The sequence below is a fragment of the Lagopus muta genome, chromosome 1, assembly GCF_023343835.1.
Source record: "Lagopus muta isolate bLagMut1 chromosome 1, bLagMut1 primary, whole genome shotgun sequence".
Lineage (NCBI taxonomy): Eukaryota > Metazoa > Chordata > Aves > Galliformes > Phasianidae > Lagopus > Lagopus muta.
In genome coordinates, this window is record NC_064433.1 from 132358136 (window position 1) to 132382652 (window position 24517).

At 40.6% G+C, this 24517-nt stretch overlaps 1 protein-coding gene and 1 non-coding gene across 2 annotated transcripts; both read right to left on the reverse strand.

Annotated features, from left to right (window-relative positions):
• Positions 1-1167: 1167 nt before the first annotated feature.
• On the reverse strand, positions 1168-24517 carry RNF149 (ring finger protein 149). The gene is given in 10 exon segments (XM_048945984.1): positions 1168-1785; positions 4520-6523; positions 6890-7085; positions 9744-9840; positions 10318-10400; positions 13169-13237; positions 15881-16131; positions 23797-24305; positions 24307-24358; positions 24361-24517. Coding segments are annotated over 9 exon segments (1473 nt in total). The 3' UTR covers positions 1168-1785; positions 4520-6464.
• LOC125688531 (small nucleolar RNA SNORD89) lies at positions 4157-4269 on the reverse strand. Its single transcript, XR_007374789.1, has one exon. It is a non-coding gene; the product is annotated as a small nucleolar RNA SNORD89 (small nucleolar RNA).

Genomic DNA, 24517 nt, shown 5'->3' on the forward strand with positions numbered 1-24517 from the left:
TTTTAATGTTTATGATGGAAGCATGTTGAGGTGCAAGCTGTAGGCTCAAAGCAATATACTCTCTTTTCCACATTAATGAACCTTTCCAGAATGCAGGCTTGTATCATCAGTAGTTGAAGTACCACAACTTCATGCTTTTGAGAATGCTCTGCTATGGAAAAAAAAAATGGCCCCTTCTGTAAAAACTGAAAGTCATAAAGCCTGTTCTCACTTCAGAACTTGCACAGCCACTTGCTTTGTGGCTACCAAAATTAAGATAACCTCCAGCTCATAGTGTAGAGTCAGAAACAAAGTGCTGGGGAAGGGGAAAAAAAATGAGAAGAGGGCTAGTCCTAATTTAATGCTGCTTGATAAACAAAAGCTGTTTTATAGTTACAGGATAGCCACAGTTATAATCTAAATCTGCTTCTCAGATTTTTATGAAGCAGAAGATTGATAATGTAAGATCAAGGCTTTTGGTGTTATCTGAGTACTGCCTGTTGCTAAATTCCTTGGACTGATAGGATTTTTCCAATCTCCTATTTTATACAACGTAATCTTTTTGTAAGATGTCCTGTAAGGAGTTCTCTCTAGGCACTGGAGGATTAGACTGCTATAGTTTAGTTTCTCAGAGTTAGGATGGCCAATTAAATTAGCATTTCTCTGTGCTAAGGTGCAGAGGCTGGGCCCAATTTTATCCTTCCAGAAACTATGTTTTTAAAACTCCCCTAACGCAAACCCTGCATTTCATTTATTATTAGTAAACATTGCAAAAATCTTTTTGAGCTGTTGTTTTGTGAAGGACTGGACCCAATAGAAGGAATCCACATTTAAGCAGGGGAAAAGTGTGAGGAAGGAGCAGCTAAAGCCTTACAAACTGACCACGCTCCCCCCTGCCCCCTGGTTGCTCAGAGCAGGGGGTTGAAGAATGGGGAGAAAGAACAGAAACAAGATGTTTTTGTTTTGCCTTTGTTTCCAGTTAGGAAAAAAAACTTCCCAAAGTCAAATCTGCTTTCTTTGCCTGTGACTGATTGGAAAGGAATCTTCCCATCTTATTTTCTTCCCCTCTTGTCCAGGAGAGGAAGCAAGAGAGCAACGTAGTGGGCCTTCAGCAACCAGCCAAGTTCAACCCACCCCAGCTCTGTTTACACATGTAAAATAAAGAGAATGCTGAAGTTCTTCAGAACATTGCTTTTTAAAAGGTCTGTATAATTTATTACAGAATTTAGCTTTTAGCCATTAAGTTACATCAACAATGCATAACTTGACATTCTTATAGTTGTACACACACAATGGGAAAACCAACAGTTTGGTGCTTAATCCAATCAATCAACACACCCAAGTTAGTACAAGGCTACCATAAGAGCTGATTGTCAATAGTTGTTGACAAAGACCAGCAAGTTGAAGTGGTTATCTGCACTTGTGTTTCTAGCAGAAGTGAATTCAAAGTTTTGGACTTCAGCTTCAAACTAATGACATGATGGAAACTCAAATTACTTTGCTGTTGTCAATTCAGAAGGATATGCTCATTTGAAAATACAGTATCATTACCGTGTTTCAGATGGTGAAAACTAGCTTCAGGTCCAATGGAAGTAAAATGAACAGCTTCCAGGCAATGCATTCTTCACACAAACACATGCAATCGTAGAGATATTCTACTCTTAAACTTTTTCAAATCGAGTTTTGCAATGCAGCAGGATATCCGAGGAGAGAGATCAGGACCCATACTGAACAAAAACAAAAGCCATCAGCTTGATTTGTGCATTTTTAATCAACGATTCCAATTCCCAAATCTTCATGTATCACCTGTGAGAGAAAAGAACAACTAGTAAAGATCAGCATCAAGGACAGAAAAATCAAAGAGGAGTTGCCCTGCCCTCCTCCTCCACCTCAATGGCTCATTCCCTTAGCCCAGCTCCAAACTTCATCTTGTTACACAGTAAAAACATACACCTTCCTAGCTTGTCAAAATACCACTTGGAGGGATTTATTTTTCTCCCGTTTAAGCTGAGTTAGCTTATCACACTCTTAAATTTGAATGCCAGAACTAAGTGAATAGTTGAAGCATAAAAGGAAAACTGGGAAAGGCCACTCTTCTGCTCCTGTATCAGCAAATTCAATTGGTTTGGGGCATCTTGTCAAGTCTCACCAAGACTGATGACTGAAGTGAAACATGTGGAAGAGAACAGTCTCTCATCAAGCTGCCAACATCAAGAACACCATTCCCTCCAGGTTATCCTGATGAGATAATGACAGCTATCCCCCTCTACTACATTTCAGTTCCACCTCTCCTTGTAGTCAGTACTTCCTTAATAACCTCAGCATATTGTCCAGCACAGAAATGCTGCAGTCAGCACCTAGCTCTTTGGACTTCAGCTTCAGACTAAGGAAATAACAAACTCCAACCAAAGACACCCAACCTCTGACAACTACACACATGACCTCCCCACTCAGAAGACCATCAAGATCAAGCTCTTATAGCTCTTTTGAGCAAGAATTCCCAGTTTTACTGAACACTAGGATACTGATGTGTACCAAGGCCATGTATTTATGGCATAGCTGTACTTATTGATTCACAGTGCCCTCAACTTCAAAGTAATGACTGGTACTGCTAACACCAGCTGTCTAGACTTAGCTAGACAAAAAAAGTTTGTTTTTATGGGGCAGTTACACCTTCAGCTCAATATGCTATTCTATTTATTGCCACAATCATAGGAAACCAACATTTTTGCTTCTGATGGAGCTTATCAAAACCTGTGTGTATGTCCCACTTGTCTCAAGCACCCTCTGAAGCACAGGGATAGAAGGGGACAGCCATCACCACACGCATGCTGGGCTTCTTTGCACCGCCTGCTACTGCCTTGCCTTATAGAAAACCTAGAAAGCTGTGCAGAAAACCAGAAGACCACCCCTAAATCAATAAGAGGTCAAAAAAAGATACTTTGCATGCTTCCCTAAGGTTGTTGCAACAGTGTTTCCCTATGCCCAATTACATCCCTGAATAGGGAAGAAATTCCTTAAGCACAGTAAGAAGCCAGCTTTGGTAGGAATATAGAAGCACCCAGTTCATTAGGTAAGTAAGAGTTAAAAACATTCTCACTGTGAACAAACCATCCTGCAACTCCTCTGGCATGCCTTCTCTTAAGAATCTAGCACTGATTACTGGCAACAGGACGACAGTCACACACTCGGCAGTAGGGCCCAGCTGAAGGAGTTGCTGCTATCTAATCAAATACTACAGAGAACCTCATCCAAGCGTTGCTTGAAGCCCATTTTTGCTTACAAGAATGCAGCCTTAATTAGAGGTAGTTAGTAGAAAAAAATCCAAATTGTCTTGTTAAACTGGTAGCACTGGTAATTTAACTCACAGTTAAGATGCATTTAGATTTGAAATGTCTACAAGTTCATTTTTTTTCTTGCCAACAGGTCTAAGAGCTGAAGCTAAGCTTTGAAAAAATTGCTATTACATTTTTCTTCAATTTAGCATTAGTATTAGTAAGATTCAGTCTCACTTTAAACATCAGCCCATTTGATACTTGTCTCCTTTCAAAATCTTTTGCACTTCACAAGTTTGCTCCCCAACAGTACCACTAGAAGTAATGAAATCATACTAATGAATGCCATCCCAATGAAATTTAACATCTTGTAAGAAGTACATTCCTTGGTCCTGCTAGGGATTTTCCTGTTTATTTACTTAACACTGCCAAGTGTGGCTGAGCATTTCATCCTGTTCACTTCATAATCACACCACAGGGATGCCTCCAGCCACTCTGGAGGGTTTCAAAGAAATGTAACAAAGGGACAGATCTCAGAGAAAAACCTCTGCATGTTTTAGGAAAAACATGCAGCTAGAATGAGAACCCACAATACATACAGCATTAGCTCACACATTTGGCAGGAAATAGCCTCAGAGAGGCTGATTATAGATTCTACAAATGGTGGGGAAGGAAGTTAAAGGACATCTACCCTACCATAGGTAAAAATTACATATATATATATATAATCTGGGTACCTGTATTTACCCAGAGCTGCCTTCACCCACTTACCCGAAATGATCTGTTTCAGTTCTAACCATATGCTTCTAAGCCTCCTGGCTACTGCTTTAAGTTCCATAGACCGACTCTTTCCTGTTGTTTATTTTTACACTACCACTATTTTTGCTGAAGTACACAAGCTTTCTGAGGTCAGACAACATTCGCTTCGGACAATTTTGTCATTGTGCTTCCAAGGAGAGCAAACTGCTTTTTGGAGGCACTGCAATTCGGCCTTTTATTGTCATCATTCCTCAGCACTACAGCTGTGACAGACTACGCACAAAGACTCCTGTGACATTTTGCATGAAACAGGTACAGTGACATTAGCAGACGTATTCCAGGAACCTTTAATATTTGTACACTTCACCAAAGTAGTCAACACTTCAGATTTTTCTAAGCGCACTTCTCAATTTGCAGCTTCTCTACCCTTCCTTCCAGATTTCAGCTTCAGTTCTAAACCAAAGCTTTTTGTTTTAGAGCTATTACTTACAAATTTAAGTACTTACCATAATTCTCCCCTCCAGCATGAATACTGCACTGCAGATATCAGCAAGATACAATCCACAGATCAACAAGACTTCTCTTGGTAATTCCTCTTGGTTCCTCCATGAGCTAGAGTTTAAACCCTCTCAACATTTACTAACAGAAACAATGTTCAATTTTGTGTTAAGGAAGAGGGAGAAGACTTAGTTTATAACGTTGAAGAGATAGTTGAAAAGGCAGTTCTGGAAATGTTGATAGGCTTCTTTTGGAGACAAATGTCCCTATATATCGTCTGTTTTAGTTGTGGGCTGTTTTTTTATTTGTTCAGTTTCGGAGATGCTTGGTCAGTCATATTCCATTCTCATGTGCTTCTTGTAAGATAAAGGCATCACAAAAACTTGCACCTGCTGGTGACATCAGAACTACAACCTGACAATTTTCCAGTAAACCTAAAAATTACACTCCTACAAGGAAGAGGCAGATTATTGTCAATAAGCAAGCATTAACAGGAACATTTTGAAGTAAATTTAGGATGAAACATCTGCTCTGCGAAGTAGAAGTTCAGACTGTATTTCCCCAGATGAAATCTCTCATTTCTGGAACATTCATTCTGAACTTAAGAAAAGTTATTGCTTCTATTGAAGCTCAATGTAAGTTAGAAAAAGAATTGCATATTTTCATAAAAAACATTCCAAATGTACATTTTAAAAACTAAATGCATTCTGAAACAAATGTCTGGTAACAGACACTGTTTTAAGCAACCTGTAAGACCAGCTTTACCCAAAATTAAGGAACATAGCACATTTATAACATGACAATGCTAAAATCCTAAGCGATTCATTTATACCCTTATTAAGTAGTGTTTTAAATATACATATTCCTTTACAAAACAGCTTAGCAATTCCCTATACCGCTTAAGAGTACATAAATATAAGAGGTCATACTGGGAGATGTCAGGGTTTCTATTTACTCTCGGATGCTTCAGGTTTCACAGGTGTTTGACTATAAGGCACAGTACTGCTAATCTGAAAGAAAGGGATGAAAGGTGGTGACAAACCCAGTCAAAACCCCCTATTATGGAATCTCCAGGAGAAGAATTCTAGCATCTCTACACAAAGAAAAGGTGTTTGTAGGTCCTAAGAAACAGTTTCAATTTGCACATAAAGATGGGAGCAGGAATAAGAAGGAATTAAGTCTTATAAATAGACTAATAAATACGTTTTAGCTATAGTTAGCCCTTTACCTCTGTTCTACTGAGTTTAAGATTGGAAGAGGTAATCAGTGTGCATATACCTAAACAAGTCTACATGCTCAGCACGTGAAGACCACTTAGCACAACCTATTGCTGCCAAATTCAGTATAAAAAGCTAGTGAGACAGAGTCCCCTTTTGCTCTCAGTGGAACACGTTACAAGATCAAATTATTATTTATTATATGTACAGAAAGTTGCAACTACTAATTTTTCCATCCAAGTGGATATGTAATATACCCATTAAGTTGATTCCTTCAAAGACTAGATTGTGTCTTCTTTTTTAACAATGTCCATCTCCAATTACAACAGAACTTTCAAAACATTTTAATCATTGTAGTCTTGTAAGTGTTCTCCATATATACATGCTGAACATGAGTAGTGCTTCCAAAATATTTATCCATTAGACATTCTACATTGTCTCGCTGCCTCGTCTTCATCTTGTTACAGCCCTCTGAAACACAATGACATTGTAATAATGCTTACAGAAAAAGGGTTATTGCATCTTTTTATAGGATGAGACATCCAGAGGAAGTTTTATAAAATCCTCTTGCGTACAAAATTTTTAGTTATTAGCCCTTTTGGAACACCAGCTAGAAAAGTTTGAAAGGTAAAATAATTTACATTGTTATTTTTCCATTAACCAGACAAAAGTTCATACTACTTAAATAAAAAATAGTTCTTCGACAACCTATCCAAGGTATCTTCCATGAAGCAGCTCAGTGGGAATTTCCATTAGATAGATGTTCTCCATGCCGGTTATTACTGACATCCACATCTAGAAGTCAGAAACCAGAAGAAAATTTGTTTCTAGATTCATCTTCTAAATTGCTTTATCTAAATTCTGGCAACAAGTAGTCATGTATATGTAAGGTTCAAAATGCTCCACATAAGTAAACAGGTGTTTTGGGAAGATTGTATCTCTTCCCTCCCCAAACAATTTTTTTCCAATCTCGACAGGACTCCCTCATGATCTACCTGCCTCTGTTTTCTGAACATCAGTACAAGCACCACTCAATCTGCTCTGCAGGGCAATACTAAGACTACTAACATCATTTGGAGACCTTCCAGAGATCATTTGGCATCTTCCAGTGCCAATAATGGCACCACGGATTATGAAGTGATAAGCTGAATTATTACTTACCAAGTAACGCTGTGGTTTCACCTGCATCCTCTTTTAAACTGGTACACTGCAATACAGATTCACTGGTGGAGGAAGCTGACAGTTCGCTTACTTCATTTCTCTCATCTTCTTGTAAAGCAATACTCAGACTTCCAACTGACACACTGCCACTTATTGATTCAGGTATTGGAACTTCTAGTGCATCTTCAGGGTCCCCCTTCAAAATTAAAATACATTAATTGACACTTCTGACAACCATTACACATGAACGTTCTTCCATATTATCACTTCATATCTTCACCTTATTGGAAAAAATGACTTTTCTCAGCTAGTGTTGCCTATAAGCTCACAGGCATAGTATTTAGCAGTGTCTACTTCAAATGTCAATGGCAGATCCCCAAAAACCTCAGAAAACCAAGAGTGGTGGCAATGGCAGGAGTCAACCCATCCAGCTGGAGTATGTCAACACTTCAGCAATAGTATTGATGCAGTCTATTGATGCAGTATTGATGCAGTCTAAGTGCACACTCAGCACGTATAAAGTTCTCACTGAGCAAACCTACTGATTATGCAGAAGATGATATAAACTGCTGTTTTTTCACAATAGTAGTTTGGCAAGGTGCAATTTTTCTTTTCTTAAACTTGAGTAAACACAAAGTTTGACGTCGGAAAAAGCTTCTCTCCACCTCTTCCTCCAGCCTAACTTTAAATGCTGGTCTGAAAAAACAAATAATGCCAGCTCCTTACATTGCAGGAATAAAACTTGCAATGTGAGCAAAGGAACTTTTTAATCTGGGGGAAAACATAAGCTACTTCTCATAACTTTCAGGATGGGTCCAAGTCCTACATATGCAATTCTGTTCCTAAAATTGAACCTTAAGCTATTGGTATTAACACAATCAGACTATTTGAATAAACAAGTACAGTGCAGCACAAGTAGCTCTTCTGCAGGCTACAGAATTATCATTTTCCCCCTGCTGAAAAAAATAGCAAAGGAGGCCTGTCTTAAGAAATCCTATGCTGTTCCTTCCTTTGCTCTTAGAACACCACACTTTATAGCATGCTGGATTTTAATAAGCTGTAGAACAATTACATTTGAACACAAGTTGAGACACGTGACACTAAACTCCAAAGGGTGTGAGCGTCAGGGAAAAGACCAAACTTTTTGTTTTCAAAGCTTCAGCAGCTAAATAAGCACTGAAGATTCAACAATGCTCACCTAAACCAGAAAGTCAGACATGCTGAACTCTCATTTTTCATAAGAAGTACTAACTAGTCCACTAAGTACACAATTTACAAAACACAAAGTAAGTAACAGGACTTCCTGTCTTCTTTCTACCATAAGCATTTAAATATATGGAAGCATCTGAAGTGTTTACCATAAAACTGAATTCAGCCTTCAAGCTCTTAGCATGCCTCAAGAAGCTTCTGTAATAAGGCTGTACCTTCAAATCTGTTGTTACAAGTCAGCAAGCACCCTACTGAAAGAGCTGCCTTGCTCTTCACACTTCTTTGCTCATATTAGCAAAACATTTACACATTTGCTCTGTGTATCAGAATGGACAACCTGGATGAGGCTGAAGACCAAGCTAGAAAAAAAAATAGCTGAATGATATCTCACACTACTAATTCCAGCACAACTTGGATGGCTGAGAAGATATTTTCTCCATTCCACAGAAGAGAGAACTGGGCTTCTGTGTTTAATACAACTTCATTCAACCTGCTTCCAATATTTTTAACCAACAAGCAGAGTCATTAATCCTATTGGTTAGCATTGGTATCAGTACCTCCTGCAACAGTAGGAATTCAAGGAATAGGAGTGTTCTGAAATGTTTCAGCTTTGAGACCGTATACGAAAGGATATAACCTTTCACATACAACATGAGTTATGTCAACATCAAGACTTGAAAACAAGCAAGAAGCAAGCTGTTAACAATAGTAATGTAGTTATTTCATGTGAGAAGATTGCAACTCTAGATAAAGCCTTACTTGCTATACAGAACCACCATAATTTGGTGTATATGTACACATAGAATGTAATATGTATATATACACACACACTGCATACCAGGAGTACTGCCATCCTTCACAAAACAAAAAAAGTCAGTCAACCGTATACCTGCTAAGTCTTTAACAAAATAAGAGAGAAGCTAGTCATAACGCAGACCTAGCCAATGAAAGGAAGGCCCCTGAATCCAAGGAACACCCCTGCTTCCTGAGGGTCTCTGCAGATCAGTAGAAGAGAAAAGGTACATTCGTGTCTAAGGCACCTTAATGGAACTGAAGACTATTTACCAGCAATGACCAAGTAACCTACCGCATGTGTCTTCATCTCTCTTTTCTGGTGCTGTCAGGAAGAAATGAGAGCACATCATTTTCTCTATTTAACCAATTTCCAATCAATGTCTTTAGGAAGGTTCTCAGTAGTGCCTCATTTACAGGGATAAAATACTGGGTATATGTGGAATTATATATAAATGTGCTCAAATATATGAAAGTTATACTAAATTTACTTTGAATTGCAGTTCTCAACAAGATTGAAAACATACATGAAATCTATTGAATTAAGTTAGTTTTTGGTAGCTTGAGCAAATCGCCTCATTTTTGCTTCAACTTCATTACTATTGTCAGCTGATGGCAGGAAAAAAAAAAGATCACCACAATGTACACAGAGGGTTCATAAACAGTTCAATATTCTGTTTAAGCTCCTATCCACAAAATTCCCTTTTTTTCCATATTCTCATTCGCTCTTGTATCTGTGCTCAGCTTCTCCAGCTAGTGAAGTAGTAACTGTTCTCATTCTGAACAGTTACATGAAGGCTTGCTCAAAGCATTACACTTCTTTCTTGAAGATTAAAACAAGCATGCAACATACCCAGTATCCCAAAGCTTTGATAACATCCAGTTTACACATCGGACAAGTTCGGTGATCCAAAAGCCAAGGGTCAATGCATGTTCTATGGAAGATGTGTCTGGAAAAAAAAAAATACCCTTTAGAACTTATTATGAAAACCACACGTTACTTCTTCAAAAGATATGCAAGGCACTGCCTTGACAGGTAACCCAACTCCTCTGTAACCCTGACATTTCGGTACTGCTTAATTTACTAGGACAAATGTAACCATAAGCTCTGGAAGCATCTTTTCCAGGTATGTTAACTTAAAATAAAAGGCAGCACTAACTACAAAGACATCACTGAAGTATCATTTCAACTGTGTACAATTCAAACTTACAGTTCTATTTCATTTTTACACTTCTCCCAATTGTTTCTTTTCCTCCCATATGTATGAAACTCTACATTGTTTTCCAGTGCCCTTCTATGTGCAACAGGCCATAGGAATGGCAGGATTTCAGCTCTGATAGCAGTTTCGAGAGTCTCCAAAAGGTTTGTCAATTTTTGGTTAGGTAAAATACAGCACAAAGAGGAAAGAATAACAATGTTAACTTACTTGCAAGGCAGAATTCGGACAGTATCTTTCAGTTTGTAGTTCTCAATGCACACAGCACAGTTTTCCACATCAACATCTAGACCCTGAAGACGACAACATTTAAATGCATTGCATCCACGTCATCACAGAACAAACTTCTGAGTTCCCATAAAAGGTGGTATAAGTTAGCTTAGCAAATAAAAACACATCCCTCATTTAATTCTAGATGAGCTGATTTGATCAAGTGATACCAAATACCAAAAGCCAGGCCCCTAACTCAAGAGTTTCTAATTGAAATAGCTATATATGGTATGCTAAGCTATCTGTTAGACCTCAAACACTGCCTAGGAGATTGGATCCCATGAACAACTTACAAAAAACACAACAATCTAGAAATTTTTTTAAAAAGTCAGCATAAATGAGCGTCCAGTCTAACTTTTAACTGATCCAAGACTTGCAAGAGATTTAGCAGAGAGTGGTCCTTGAGGGTAAATACTGTGAACCACCTTTTTCCATATATACTTTTCTTCTACCACATCTAATATATATACTTTGGTGGCCAAAGGAGGAGAAGTAAAATTTTATAATGATTTTTAAGTCTCTTCTCCAAGCTTACAGCATAACGAGTTCAAACAGGATTCCCCCCATCCCTACTTTTTTTAGGGGTTATTTAAATTTTCTTAACAGGTCTTATTGCCTCCTTGAAGCCTTACTTATGGTTACAGTAGGTACAATAAATACCTCCTGACAAGAGAAATAATTCAGTGTTAATTGAGTTGTTTAAAAATAAGTATTAGAAGAACACACAGTGGGCCAACTCCTTTCATCCTCCACTGAAATATTTCACATTTACTGCTGACTGAAACAGTTAAAAATTACCACAAACATTCAAATGAATTAGTATGACAAGGAGACTCAACTTCAAGGCAAAGTTTCTCCCTCCATTACATGCTATTACTTTACATGATGTCTCAAATTCCCAATTTTTTATTTATTTTTTTAATATAAGCAGTTTAGGATAAATATTTTCCTATCATAGAAGTTTTTTCTTGTTCTACACAAGAGACAAAACCCAAGCATGCAGCACATGACCGAATGAGTGTCCATTTTGCAATAATCCCATAAGCTTCTCAGGAAAGATCTACACGATAGCAAACAATTTTAAAAGGTTGACCTATTTTTAGTTAAATATCTCGACTACGAAAGAAGTGACAATAAAAAAAACTGTACTTTGTCACAATAAGCAGAATAATTGCACTCTTTCTGTCATAAGGACAGAATGAATGGAAATATGAATTGTACCATTTTTCTTTAGAGGCAAGGCCATGTTTTCAGATAAATTCACATTAGTTCAAAGGTATATTTGTACCACTAAGTTACCAAAATTTGCTGGTAGTTGGGTGACTCAAAACAATTGGTAAGATATGGTTCACCAAGCAGAAAACCTTTATTTTAGATATTTTTATCTAATTTCATCCTTTGCTTGATCAATGCGCCACTAATAGCTGCTATGAGCAGACTGCACAAGAACTTTGTTAAATCCCCCTATTTCATTTACTTTGCTTGCAGATACATTAATAGGAATGAACTGATACACTGTAAAATCCCCCCTTTCTATAGGCTGATTGAGAATCAGCTTAAAAGCAATTAACAGCTCCATTGTGGTCCTCACAATAGAGTTTACCATGACTCCTCTACATCCATTTCTTTCCACGCAGATGCTACACTTTGACACTACTTCATGTAAGTTGTTACACAGTTCTATATTTCCTTCTTTCTAACTTCACTTTGTGAGGAGTATGCACATTCCCCAATCCAAGCTTGGCAGATTACTTTTTGATTTACAATGTAGTTCAAAGCAAGAAATACTTTTAAAGTACTAAACTAAAGTACTCAATGTACAAGAGGTAAAAAAAATAATAATAATAATAAGGCAGGCTCTGTGACTGTTTTAACCTCAAGCTAGTTTGCTTATACAAAGGACACGCTTTCCATAGCGTATAACTTAAACTAAACAGCATCAGTTGCACCGCATCTTTTGAAGTTCTTAAGCACCCTTTTTCACCTTAATTTTATTCATGAATTTAAAGAAAATTCTTGTTTTCATCTCTAAACAAGTCAGTCCTTAAGTAAAAGCTGATCAAATAAAACAAATAAGGCTAGGAAAGAAACGTCTGCATGCTAGCAGAAATCTTCTCAGAAGTTAATTTAGCTTTTAGATTCACAGCTGCCTGAAGCTAAATTGTTTCTTTCAAAACGTCTTTTTTTTCCTACCTCATATTTGTTCTATGAGTTATTAGTTTAGGCCTTAAGCTGGTAAAATTGACTTTTTGAAAGCTATACTGAATTTTTAGAATCGCTTATTCTAGTGGAATTGTTTTAGCTTCTTACATTTGTACTTGAAGTCTTTATAGCTCATGTATCATATGCTGAAAAAGTTGAAGTGAGTGTTTTACTTTTCAAAGCTTTTTAGGTTTGTAAGGCCCTCTGAAAAATAAAATGGGATGTTCTCTTAAACAAAAAGCTTATATCAGCTACACAAACTATGCAACCAATAGTCCTAGGAAGAATTTTGCAATCTACCTGTTGATGCTTTCAAGTACTTCTAAGATCAATGTTACCTTATCTTTACGGTACTATCAGCCCTTTCTTGTCCTCTGTAACTAGATACAAAGTGCAACGAACCAGCCTTATGTTTCAGAAGCAGTTGACTCTTCAATCTTAAAATTGGTCTTCTAGCAAAGGCAATGAAATTAGCCTAAAATTGTAAGAATCTCACCGCAGTTATTTTGAGATAATTTCAGACTAAATTCCAATAAGGCATTATGACACATTTCAAATCATTCATCAAAAACCAAAGCCACCAAGTTACCTTGTCTCCACGTTTCACAGTATGCAGTTGAAGCTGGCTGATTGCTTTCTTGGTCTCTTTCCTATGTCCCTTGAATAAAGATGTGAAGCATTAGCATAGACTTGAGCTTTAAGAGACGCATTTCAAAGCTTTTAAACATCTTCCACATGGATTACTAAACCTCCTGAATGCATCAGAAAATTCAACTCTGGCCAGATAATTTATTTACAAAGTACTTCCAGCCAGCAGAGGCAGAAGAACTACGAGTCTTGCATTCTTGGGGCACAATAGTAAACATTATCTATAGGCATACCGCTCTAACAATGGCCTGAGCTGGCACAGAACTAAGCAGATCAAACAGACATACAGTCTTGTACAGTAGCTGCCTGCATTAAGGGCCTTCCCACACAGGAAAATTGAAGTTAATTTATGCTTTAGAGCTGCAACAACAGAATTAACCAGACCTTCTTGTTAGGCCAAGCAATGAGCAAGCAGGCTGTAGGTTTTACACAAGCTTGAGAGTAGGTGGAATCCTGCTGAGTAGCCTACAGCTGGCTACCAGGTCAAAAGGCTGCTTGTAGCTATTCATGCCTTCCCTTGTTAAACACTGTCTAACACATTATCCAAAGCTTTACACTGAAAGGACACATTATGCAAAGGAGACAACAAGAAAGGCTTCACAGACATGAGACAACATACTGGACTCCTATACAGTAACAACCCTAATTATGCTTAGAGGGGAAGCCAGCAAATAAAGCAGTACTGTATTCTAAGACAAAGACATAGCTACTGCTAGAAACTGAACATTCCCAATTAAGAGTTTGATCAACCTAGCAAGAACTCCCACTGATGAAATATAATAATAATAAAAAAAAGCAGCTTTTCTCTTGATGTCACAACTTATATCCTTCATATGAACTTGAAATACCTTTCTTCTCCCCTCTCAAGTAATCACAGAATGGCTTGGCTTGGCAAGAGATCCCAAGGATCATCACGTTCCAACCCCCATGATAGAAAGTAGTCTGAAACTTCCCCTACGCTGCACTTAACCAGCAGCAGTTTCTTCCACCTTCCGTACCAGCTCAAGTTTCCTGCACTGGCCTGCTTCACGTCCAGCAGCAAGAAGCTGTTCAAAGATTTACTGCTAAACTGATATTAGAATGTGTCACAAGACAGCCTTCCACAACCTCACTGAGCAGCTGCAGAATAGCTTGCTTTATACCATGTCATAATTAACTTCAAAGTTTTAATTGTGCTGAAGTCAATAAGCCAAACAAATAAGATTCAGGTCACGTTTCCAAATTTCTCTCAAGATTTCTAACACTATATTTTGACCAAAGATATTCAAAACATCTCACAGCTTCAGTTTCGTAAATCAGTTTTCAACAGTCGCTATAAAAGCAGAAGATCTGGGGAACATGGCATAACAGTCCAATGCTAGATAATTCCATTTCATTAAAAAGCATTTAGATGACAAACTGTTTATGGTTTATGTTTATGGTACATATTTTTGGGAAGCATCCCATTCAATCTAAAATCTACAAATACAAAGCATTTGATTTCCCTCTGGGGTGAACTGTCCTAAGGTACACGCAGGCAGGAAGAAACGGCTTTCTTAACTTAAAAGTTAGAACAAAAATGCACTCCTTTTTCTCTAAGTACTTCATAAGAAAATACTTTTCTTAGAATTTACATTCTGAGAATATTTTCAAGGCTTAAACGTTTGAAAAGAAAAAGGAAAAGAAGACTACAGGGAATCAATACTTCATGACTTCATGTAGACTGCAAGTTTAACTAATACAGGAACATAGAAAGGGCAAAGCAGAACAGAAGTCATTCTTTCCTGACCTCTCCTGTTCTCCCATCACGCTCACCATTTCTAACAGTCCTACTGAGAACAATCACACACAATATATGCTCCTTCTAAAGCACTGCTATTCACAGCAGGTTTTGTAAGGCATTAGAACCAAAAATTTTAGCTCTAATTATTCTGTCTTAAAAATAAGAATTACTATGGTCTTCTTCTTCACTAAAAAAAACAACATTCTGGTTAGTAAAGTTAATACCTTCAGAATGAAAATTACATAAGAATGAAAATAACATCCACCCTTTTAACATTAAAAATTAACTTAGGTGACAAATAACACAAGAAACTGCCTTCATTTATTTTTTAATGATTGGCTAAATTAATTTCCCACTACTTCATACTGGTTTCTATAATTAAAACTGTCCAAGCATATAGTGCTAACTAGCAAACTGTTTATTAGCCTCACTAATCATCACTGAATACTCTTGGAGGGCTATAAGAAAGAAGGGGACAGACTCTATAGCAGGAATTGTTGTGACAGTACAAGGGAAAAAAAGATTTCAAACTAGACTAGGGGAGATTTAGATTGAATAGAAGCAATTTTATTGATTTATGTTTTACAATAAGGGTGGGGAGGCACTGGATCAAGTTGTTCAGAGATGTGGTGGAAGTCCTGTCCTTGTCAAAATCAGGCTGAACAGGGCTCTGAGCAACATGATCTAGCTCTTAAGTATTGCAGTTTGTTGTAGGAGAGTTGGCTTAGATGACCTTTAAGGGTCCCTTCCAACTCAAACAACCCTACAATTCTATGACAATATAGTAACAAGATGGAACAGATCTTTAAAAACGCTTCAGTAAAACACGGGAAGTTAGGCAACTGAGCTGACAGAAGACTGCAAGTACTTGTAAGCTGCATCTCCAATTACCTGGTTTCCAAACTGTGATCCTGTGTACAGGAAACGCTGGATATAGTAAAAGATCAGCCAAGCAAGCGAAATAATCATCATGGTGATGAAGGCAATGGCAACAAACACAACCGACTGACCGCTGATGTATTCCTGCACGTGACGCGTGCCAACGCCAATGGTCATTCTTACTGGAATGCCTCTTCGCACTGGCTCCAATATCTCTATTCCTTTCGGATAACCAACCATTATCACCACTGTATTTCCTGTTCCTGTTAGAGGGGGGGGAAAAAAAAAAAAAGTAGAAATTTTGGCATTCTGGCTTGACAGTAATTTGGGCCTCTTCAATTAAGAGCAGGGAGTAAAATTACAGGAAAGTGTCCTCATTTTTTCAAGTACAGCAGAACTTACATGAAGTTTAATAATAGAGAACCCTTTACTTACATTATGAAACTCAAGTGGGAGATATTTAGGAGTTTACACTACTAAATGTATTAAAAGCACACTTTACTTTTATCAAGGCCCTACACTCCTCATTCCACACAGCAAGAGGACGTGTAGATGCCATGCAAAAAGCTGGCAAGCGATAAAGATATTATCTTGAATTTGCTAAGGTTCTAATATACAACTCAAGAACAGTTGGCCTTCGTTAACGTAGGAGCTTGAACTGCAGCTGTAGACAGAATGTAAACTACCACAAAAAGAGAAACATTCAGTTAAGTTTGAATTAAAATTGACAGCACAATTAGACTGCACACGAGACAATAACAAAAAGACTGGATAATTAATATTCAATTACATTATTCAATACTAAGTATTCACAATCTAAAGGGACATCAAGGTAAGAATTTGTCAAGAAATACTTTTGGACTCTTCTGGAAGCATGCAACAAAAATATGTATTTTCTTAAGTACTAAAACTCAAAAGCATCCCATGCATATGGAAGAGAAAGCACCTAATTAAAGAAAAAAAAAAGCACCATATTGCAGCCAAACAAGCTAAGATACTGTCAAGACCAAATTGCATGAACAAAGACTCCTTGTGACTAGGGTTTTACTCAGTTTCGTCTGGAAGTGATTCCAGTATTGTCTCAAAATCTGATCAGTATTACAAAACAAATGGAAATCAAATATACTTGTTATGAATGTCACCTTTTCACTGGTCCATGCTGTTTTTATTTGAATAGTTCTTACTATACGCCCTTGGTAAATTACGGCTTTCTAGTTTGCCTTGTACTCCTGACTGAGAAAAATCAAAACAAAGCTTGATCCAAGGAAAAAGTCATGGAATAAAGAATAGAATTTCCCCAGCTGAAAATAAGAAATTGCAATATCAGAGTTACCCTTTCAGATTCACAATTTTACTGACTTGCTACTTGCAGTGAAGCCTCCCTGCTGAAGATGTAAAGCCTTTTCCATTCCCAATTGCATTAATGGCACTAGTGGCAAGTCACGTTAAAAGAAACTGTTGCTTAATGTATGACATTATGTTCAGTGGGATTCTGAAAACTTGGAAAACCGTTTTGGACTCACCTACTGCCTATTACCATGCAGAGTTATTTGCCTTAAATATTTCAGACATCTTCCAGCTGAGACCATTCTTACTGAGACACCCACTCAACCTTGCCACCTCAGTAACACTCCAAGGGGAATGGGCTCACAGTGCACTTCTGCAGGCAGCAGCTTCCAAACCCTCCCCAGAAGGTGTGATGGGCAGCTGTGGATGAAAAGTCGCAGGTTCCCAAGCACAAGCTGAATAACCCTCCTGTCTGAATGCCAGGTAAGCTTTTCCAGCTCCACCTTATGCAACCACCCCACTGTTCACCTACCGTAAGAACTACTACACCCATCAGCTGCTTCCAGACCTGGCAAAAGAGCAGCATTTCCAAATAGGGCTGGGTTTCTCAAAGGTCTGAGAAAAAGGTGCTGCTGGAGCAAGGCCCAGCTTATGTCCCTGCTTAGCCATTCCACATTTGCTCACCAGAAGCTATCTGCCCAGCCAGCATTCACCTAGCTCCCAGCGTGTGCTGTCTTGTGTACTGGGTGTATTCAGGAGATGCAGAGCAGTGAAATTTAAGACAAACAGGGCAAATCCATGAGCAACTTGCTCCCTAATTAGCTCTACTCACCAACAGTGTGATTATTCACACAATACCGCAGATCCAAGCACACTCAGAGTTGTGCAACAATTATTATTTTCCTCCCTGAACTAGCACAAAAGCATTACCAGAGAAACTAATGAATCCTGTAGAGAAGATTGCACGATACTCTCCTTGCTTTCTGACCTCGCACTGCATCACTAAGTTACCAAGAAAAGAACATATTAAGTTAAAAATGTATCCCACATAACCAAGAACCATTCTCTGCAAGCCTTCATCTCCTGATTTAGGTATATGGTTAATTAATTGCAAGAATTCACAAATACCAGGATGGGTGGCACCAGCATTCATGTATTTTCACTCTGACTTGAAGAATAGAAGGCTGGAAGCAGCCTAGATTTTTCAACCAACACAGACTTCCTCTTCAAGCCCAAAATCTGCACTCAATTTAAACATGCTACATAGACCTCTGCACAGTTTTTCTCTCACACACACACTTTAATACCCCACAGCTCTTAGCAATGCCTATATCTGTAGTGTCACTGGCATGGCCAAGTAGCAGTCAGTTATTTACTTGAATTGGAAAGCAGGGTATTTCTGCACGACTGCTAGGTACTGTGACAGCTTCCAGTTTTAAAACTAATGTAACTACTGCAAATTTTATTAAATGTCCGTTAAAAGCATTTTAGCAGCTTTAAAGACTTGGTGAGGAGCCTGCTAAGATGCACGCAGTTAAACATGATGACCTCGAAGGTCATGAGACGTAAGGAAGAACAAAAAAAAAAAGCCAAGATCCACTATTACAAAAGCAATCCCAGAGAGACATTGCCCTGAGCAGCCTGCAAGACTGAGGACTTTAACTCATTCCTCACTCTAATTTTAGACTTCTGTTCTGAAACGCATAATTCAAAGACAAATGGTGTTGAGTCATTCCATCAGCTTCAACTGCAACACAACTCAAACCTGAAAAAAAAAAATAAAAAAAAAAATCACACTTTTAAATACCTCAAAGTCACATATGCTTGTTGGGAGCACATTTTGCTGGCTTTGCTATTCTATACTTGTTTCTACTTCTGCAATCACCAACCACGTTTTTACCCCATTACAATAAACCTGGATTATTTGTAAGATTTGCTTCATGCTTCAGCAGTCAGGTAGATTTGGAATCTGGTGTGTGCTTTTCTAACCATTATCATCTCAACTGAGTGCTGGGAAATCCTTAGGATACCTGAAAATAAGGACAGAATCACAGAAACACCAAGGTTGTAAAAGACCTACAACATCATCCAGTCCAACCACCCACCTATCACCAATAGTTCTCACTAAACCACGTCTCTCAACACAAACTCCAACCATTCCTTGAACACCTCCAGGGTCGGTGACTCCACCACCTCCCTGGGCAGCCCATTCCAGTGCTTACAGAATCACAATGTACACGTTTGAAACTCTGTGGAGATGAAGGTATGTACCCTGCTACTGAGCCAAGGTCAGTTCTACTGCATATATTGTTACAGCCATATCGTTACAGCCTCCTCTTGCAGATGGCAGCCAGCACTCTCCTCACAAGGAGATAGAAGCCCCTTGATTACACACAGCCTACACAACCACCCTTATTCCCATTCATGAACACACACAACGTAAAGATCATCTTCTATCATCCAGAAACCAACCACAGTCATACTCAGTTTCTGTCCTCATGAGAAATGTCTGAAGGCTCTCAAGGTTTGAGGGAGCTGAGCCCTTAGAGCTAATTAAAATATCTTACTTACATTGCCACAATTAACACTGAATATGTTCTGCTCCTGGCAGCAAAACAAAGTCTCTGATCTTTGCCAGTGCCATTTACAGCAGCAATCAGATGACAAGCTTTTCCCCAATCACCCAACCCCACCTCATCCCCAGATCCTAGGTTTGTGTGCTGTCACATGCCTCAAGAAGCAGGTATACAATCAGAAGAGTCAAGTAGCCAAGCAACTAATACAGGCTCAAGTCCCTCTTTCCACATGGGCTTCCAACATGTATGTACTTTTACACACAGAATAACACAAGCATTTTGAAATTACTTTCGTTTCTTTTGCAACAACTTAGCAGCCCAACACAACAGCTGTTGTCCAGGTTAAGTAAGCCTCCGATTTCAGTTCTGTCCTTTCAGTAAAACAGCACTAAAGCCTTCAGTAGTGAGCAGTGTTAACACAGAGGATTCTCAAGTGGTACATAACTTAAGTATCACTCAGGTCTCTGAAAGAAAAGTGGCAAAGAGTTGAAGGACGTGCCAAAATAATCCTAACTCTGCCCCTTGGGAGCTGGCAGGAGCTTTTAGAATTGTCAGTACAAAATCATTCACACCTATTTTGTTCAATGTAGCTGCGTAAAAAACACGTCAATGAACAAAAGAATTAGCTGGGTGTATTTTGGCAAAGCCTCATTAAAAATAAGTTACATAAAGAAAACTGTCTTAAGTGTATGATTTCAGCTACGACCCAAGCTTCCCTGAAATCCACAAGCCACGCACTGAAGCTCCATTCCAGACTCATCTTAAACTACTGCAGCTGGTCCCCATTCCTCCATACAATAGTACAGCTGTCAAGCAGAGCAATACTTCATATTTTACTCCTATTTACATTCTGATCAGGATCCTACAATCATAGTTTGAGAGAGTATTCACAAATGGCTGGATGCCCAGCACAAAGTATCAGTCTCTTCACTTCCCTATTTCCAGGCCTGCGCACACAGAGCACACCCCAGCTCATTGGTCTACTCCCTACAATTCTCTACACCTTGACAGTCCAGACTCCTCCCCAACCCAACCTCTCCCAGATAGTATTTATATACTGTATTTATTTTCCTTTCAGAAAGGAATTTTAAACCTTTGCATTACATTAAGTTCCCCCCCCTCCCCTCCAAAATAAACAGAGTTCAAAACACCTGCGAACTCTTGTATTTCTGTGAACCTGAAGATGGAGTTTAGACCATTCTGATACACTAACTGAAGGATTGAGAACTCCTTGAGTCATCCAAGCAAAACAGATGCTTTCCACTGGAAAAAAATGCTCTACAGCCACACGTGAAAGTGGTTTCACTACTACTTCCCTCAGGGAGACAAGACATGCAACATTCTAAAACTCAGAGAGAGGCCTGAAACATAGGAGACATCAGTAAAAAGCTGTATCTGAAGAACCTTCTTTTGCAGAAAGGAACAGGCCTGCAAGGTTAAGTGCTCAAACTCCTGGCTGTGATGCTCCAAAACTACTGAAATCCCTGCTCACTGCATTCTTGTGACGCATGTAGGGCACCCATAAAGCAAACAACTAATCTGCAGATTATTTGGAATTTTTGTCTTTAGTCAAATGCTTTGACACCAGCTAGCACAAATCACTCCTTGGCCTCACCAACAATCTTTTTACACAAGCTGGAGTAAGCCTAAAAACAGGCAACTGCCACCACCACGTGCACAAGAAATGTTAAAGGCAAGGATTTTTAAAAGAATGGAAAAAATGAACCTTAGAGATTGGAATGTCCCCCACTTATCACCTGCATATTATTCAGGCTTGCACGCACATTTATTGGCTAGAATAACTACTCTGTCTTGCATCTTTTCCAGTGCCACAGCTGCAAATCCACCAAGTGGATGTTCTTCATATACGTGCAACTCCACTCCTTACATACAGCACTACAGATTTCCCATAGCATTCTGTGCACTCTGCTCACAAGTAGGATTTTCCTCATGTCACCTCACAGATCTGTTCAGAGGAATGGAAGACTCACATCTGCAATAAAATACTTTTATATTCCACGTTCTCCCTTGTCCCATTTTTCTTAAAGCAACACAAAGCCTGGAACACCAACAACAATTCTTCCCTATATTCCCAGAAGAACGCACTGAAAATTTCAGTAGCTATTTCAAACATTTACATGTTTAAAAGTTCCCACTGTGAAGCAAAAATCTGTTACTCAGAGATAGTGTTTATATTGTAATACAGCACATCCCCATGCTGTCCTGACAATCTTGAGGTCCAGCCTGCATTTGTGAAATCACAGTAAGTACAAATGTGTAACTGTATATAACTACACTAAAGCCTATTCTTCACACAGACAGAGCTTTTATCAGCAAAATTCCAACAGATTACAAAGAGAAATGTTAACAGAATGGCAGCAGTCAGGGAGCATTTGTTTTCATATTGCTGACAGATGCAACTATACTAGCAAGTCAACACAAGGTCTTCCACTGCACAAAGATGACAGGGAAAAAAAAAGAAATAAGCAAGATAAGAAAGATTTCACAGGAAAAAAAAATATTCATAAGAGGCTATGACGGTGCATGAAGTGGAATGCAAGAAATTCTCACAGGACAAAACAAACCTGTACTTATCAACCAAAGTGACAGCAAGAATAAAAGAAAAATGAGCAAAGAAAAAAACAGTTGCAAAAGAAAGAACCTTTACTGCTACACAGGACCTAAATCAGAAGCCCACCTTACCTTGCAGCCCTTCTCTTTCACAGCAGGTAAAGAATGGTTTGGAGCACAAGTCTCAAGGGGAGCAGCTGAAGGAACTGGTATTGTTCAGACTGGAGAGGAGAAAGCTAAGGAGAGACCTTATCACAGTCTACAATGATGTGAAAGGAGGTTGTGGTGAGGTGGGGGTCAGCCTCTTCTCTCAGGCAGCAGCAATAGGACAAGAGGGAATGGCCTCAAGTTGCACCATGAGAGGCTCAGGTTGGACATTAGGAAAAATTCACTGTCAGAAAGAGCAGTGAGGCAGTGGCACAGGCTGCCCAGGGAGGTGGTACAGTCACCGACCCTGGAGGTGTTCAATAAACGACTGGATGTGGCACTGAGGGATGTGGTCAGTGGGCATGGTGGGGGTGGGCTGCTGCTTGGACTAGAGGATCTTAGAGGTCTTTCCCAGCCTTAATGATTCCATGGCCTACTTAAGCATGCAGCAGGCAAGAAGGAACAGTGATCACAGTCCTAGCTGTGCCAGCAGGAGCTACCTTTCCCCCAGTATGCTGTGAGGCAATTTTCAGCTTGCCACATTCAAGCAGCACTGTTTTCTGCAGAAACATCTTACAGTTCTACTTCAACCAAATCCCTGGTCCTCCCTTTCCTCACCACCAGAAAGACAGCCTGGCCACTAACCAACTCATCACACCAGGAACACACGTCACTGATATTTTGGCATGATTTGCTTCACCTTTCTATCTTCCTCAAGACCCTCCAGTTCCTCTGAAGCCTACAAACGCTAACAGATTTTTATAGGAGAGCTTCGAGGATCTTCTCCTTTTGCTCAAGCATTTGATCTTGTCACATCTGTTAAGCCAGCACTGCACTCCGGGCACAGGTCGAGCCGCGGCTGCAGCATCCATCCCAGCTCTGACATCTGCAGACAGCACGGCTCCTTTCCGTAGGCTAGAGATAAGCACGCTCAGACAAGCCAACTCAACGTTTTTCTTTAGGCATCAGTTTTTTCACCTCATCCCCAAGCTGGAAGCACGTTCTCCCAGCTTTACCTTCTTCCCAGCCCTCACAGACCCGCACGGGAGAGGACGACGAGCAGAGCAGAGCCGGCTCCAGCCGCTCTCCTCACAGAGCCGCGGCTGTGCACACCGAGGCAGCACGGCGCCCTGAGGCGCTCGGCACAGCCCAGCTGCCCCGGCTGCCGCACGCCTGCCGCGAGGTGCGGGCTAACAGAACCCCAAGCAAGCCCTGCCCTCAGCAGCGATTTAAGGGACGGAGCGAAGGAAGCTACGACCGGCTCTTCGCGGCGTCACCGCGAGGGCCGCTTCCCCAATCGCCTGCCCGCCGTCCCTCAGACAAAGCCGCCGCCTCCTCCCCGCTCACCGAGGTGGGACATGGAGACGGTGCTGTTCCCGAAACGGGCCTCGTTGTAGATGACCACGGCCGTCGCCCGCTTCCTGGCCGCGTTGGTGATCTTGTCCTTGAACGTGCAGCCGCCGCGGGCCACCAGCGCGATCCACGGCGGCGGGTCTCCGTCGGGCGCCGGGCGGCCGCCGGCGGGCAGCGGCACGTCGTAGTCAGTGTCGGCGGCGCAGCCCTCCATGTGGCGGGGCGAGGCGCCTCGGGGGATGCCCACGTGGCCCTGCGCGCCCTCCTTGGGCGAGCTGTCCCCGTAGCGGCCGCTCTCCGTGTTGCCCCGCACCGTGCGGTTGCTGAGCGGCTCCACGTAGCTCGTGCTCACCCACGCCGTGTACCACTCCAGCGCCCGGGCTCCCTGCCCGCCCGGCGCCCCCAGCGCCACCAGCGCCGCCGCCACCAGCGCCAGCCGGGCGCGCCGCACCATGGCCCGGCCGCCGCCGCCACGCCGGGACGGCTCAACGGGACGCAGCGCAGGAGAGACGAAAGAACGAAGACGAGGAGAAAATACAAAGAGAGGCCCCCGCTCTCGCCTCGCTCGGCCCCGCACCCGGCTCCGGCTCTGGCCCCGCCGCCGCCGCGCAGGTGAGCCCTCCCGCCGCCCGCTCCCCGCCCCGGGCGGAGCCGAGCCGCCGGCGCCGCTAATGGCGAGGCGGAGGCCGGGCCTGCCGCCCGCGCACGCGCCCAT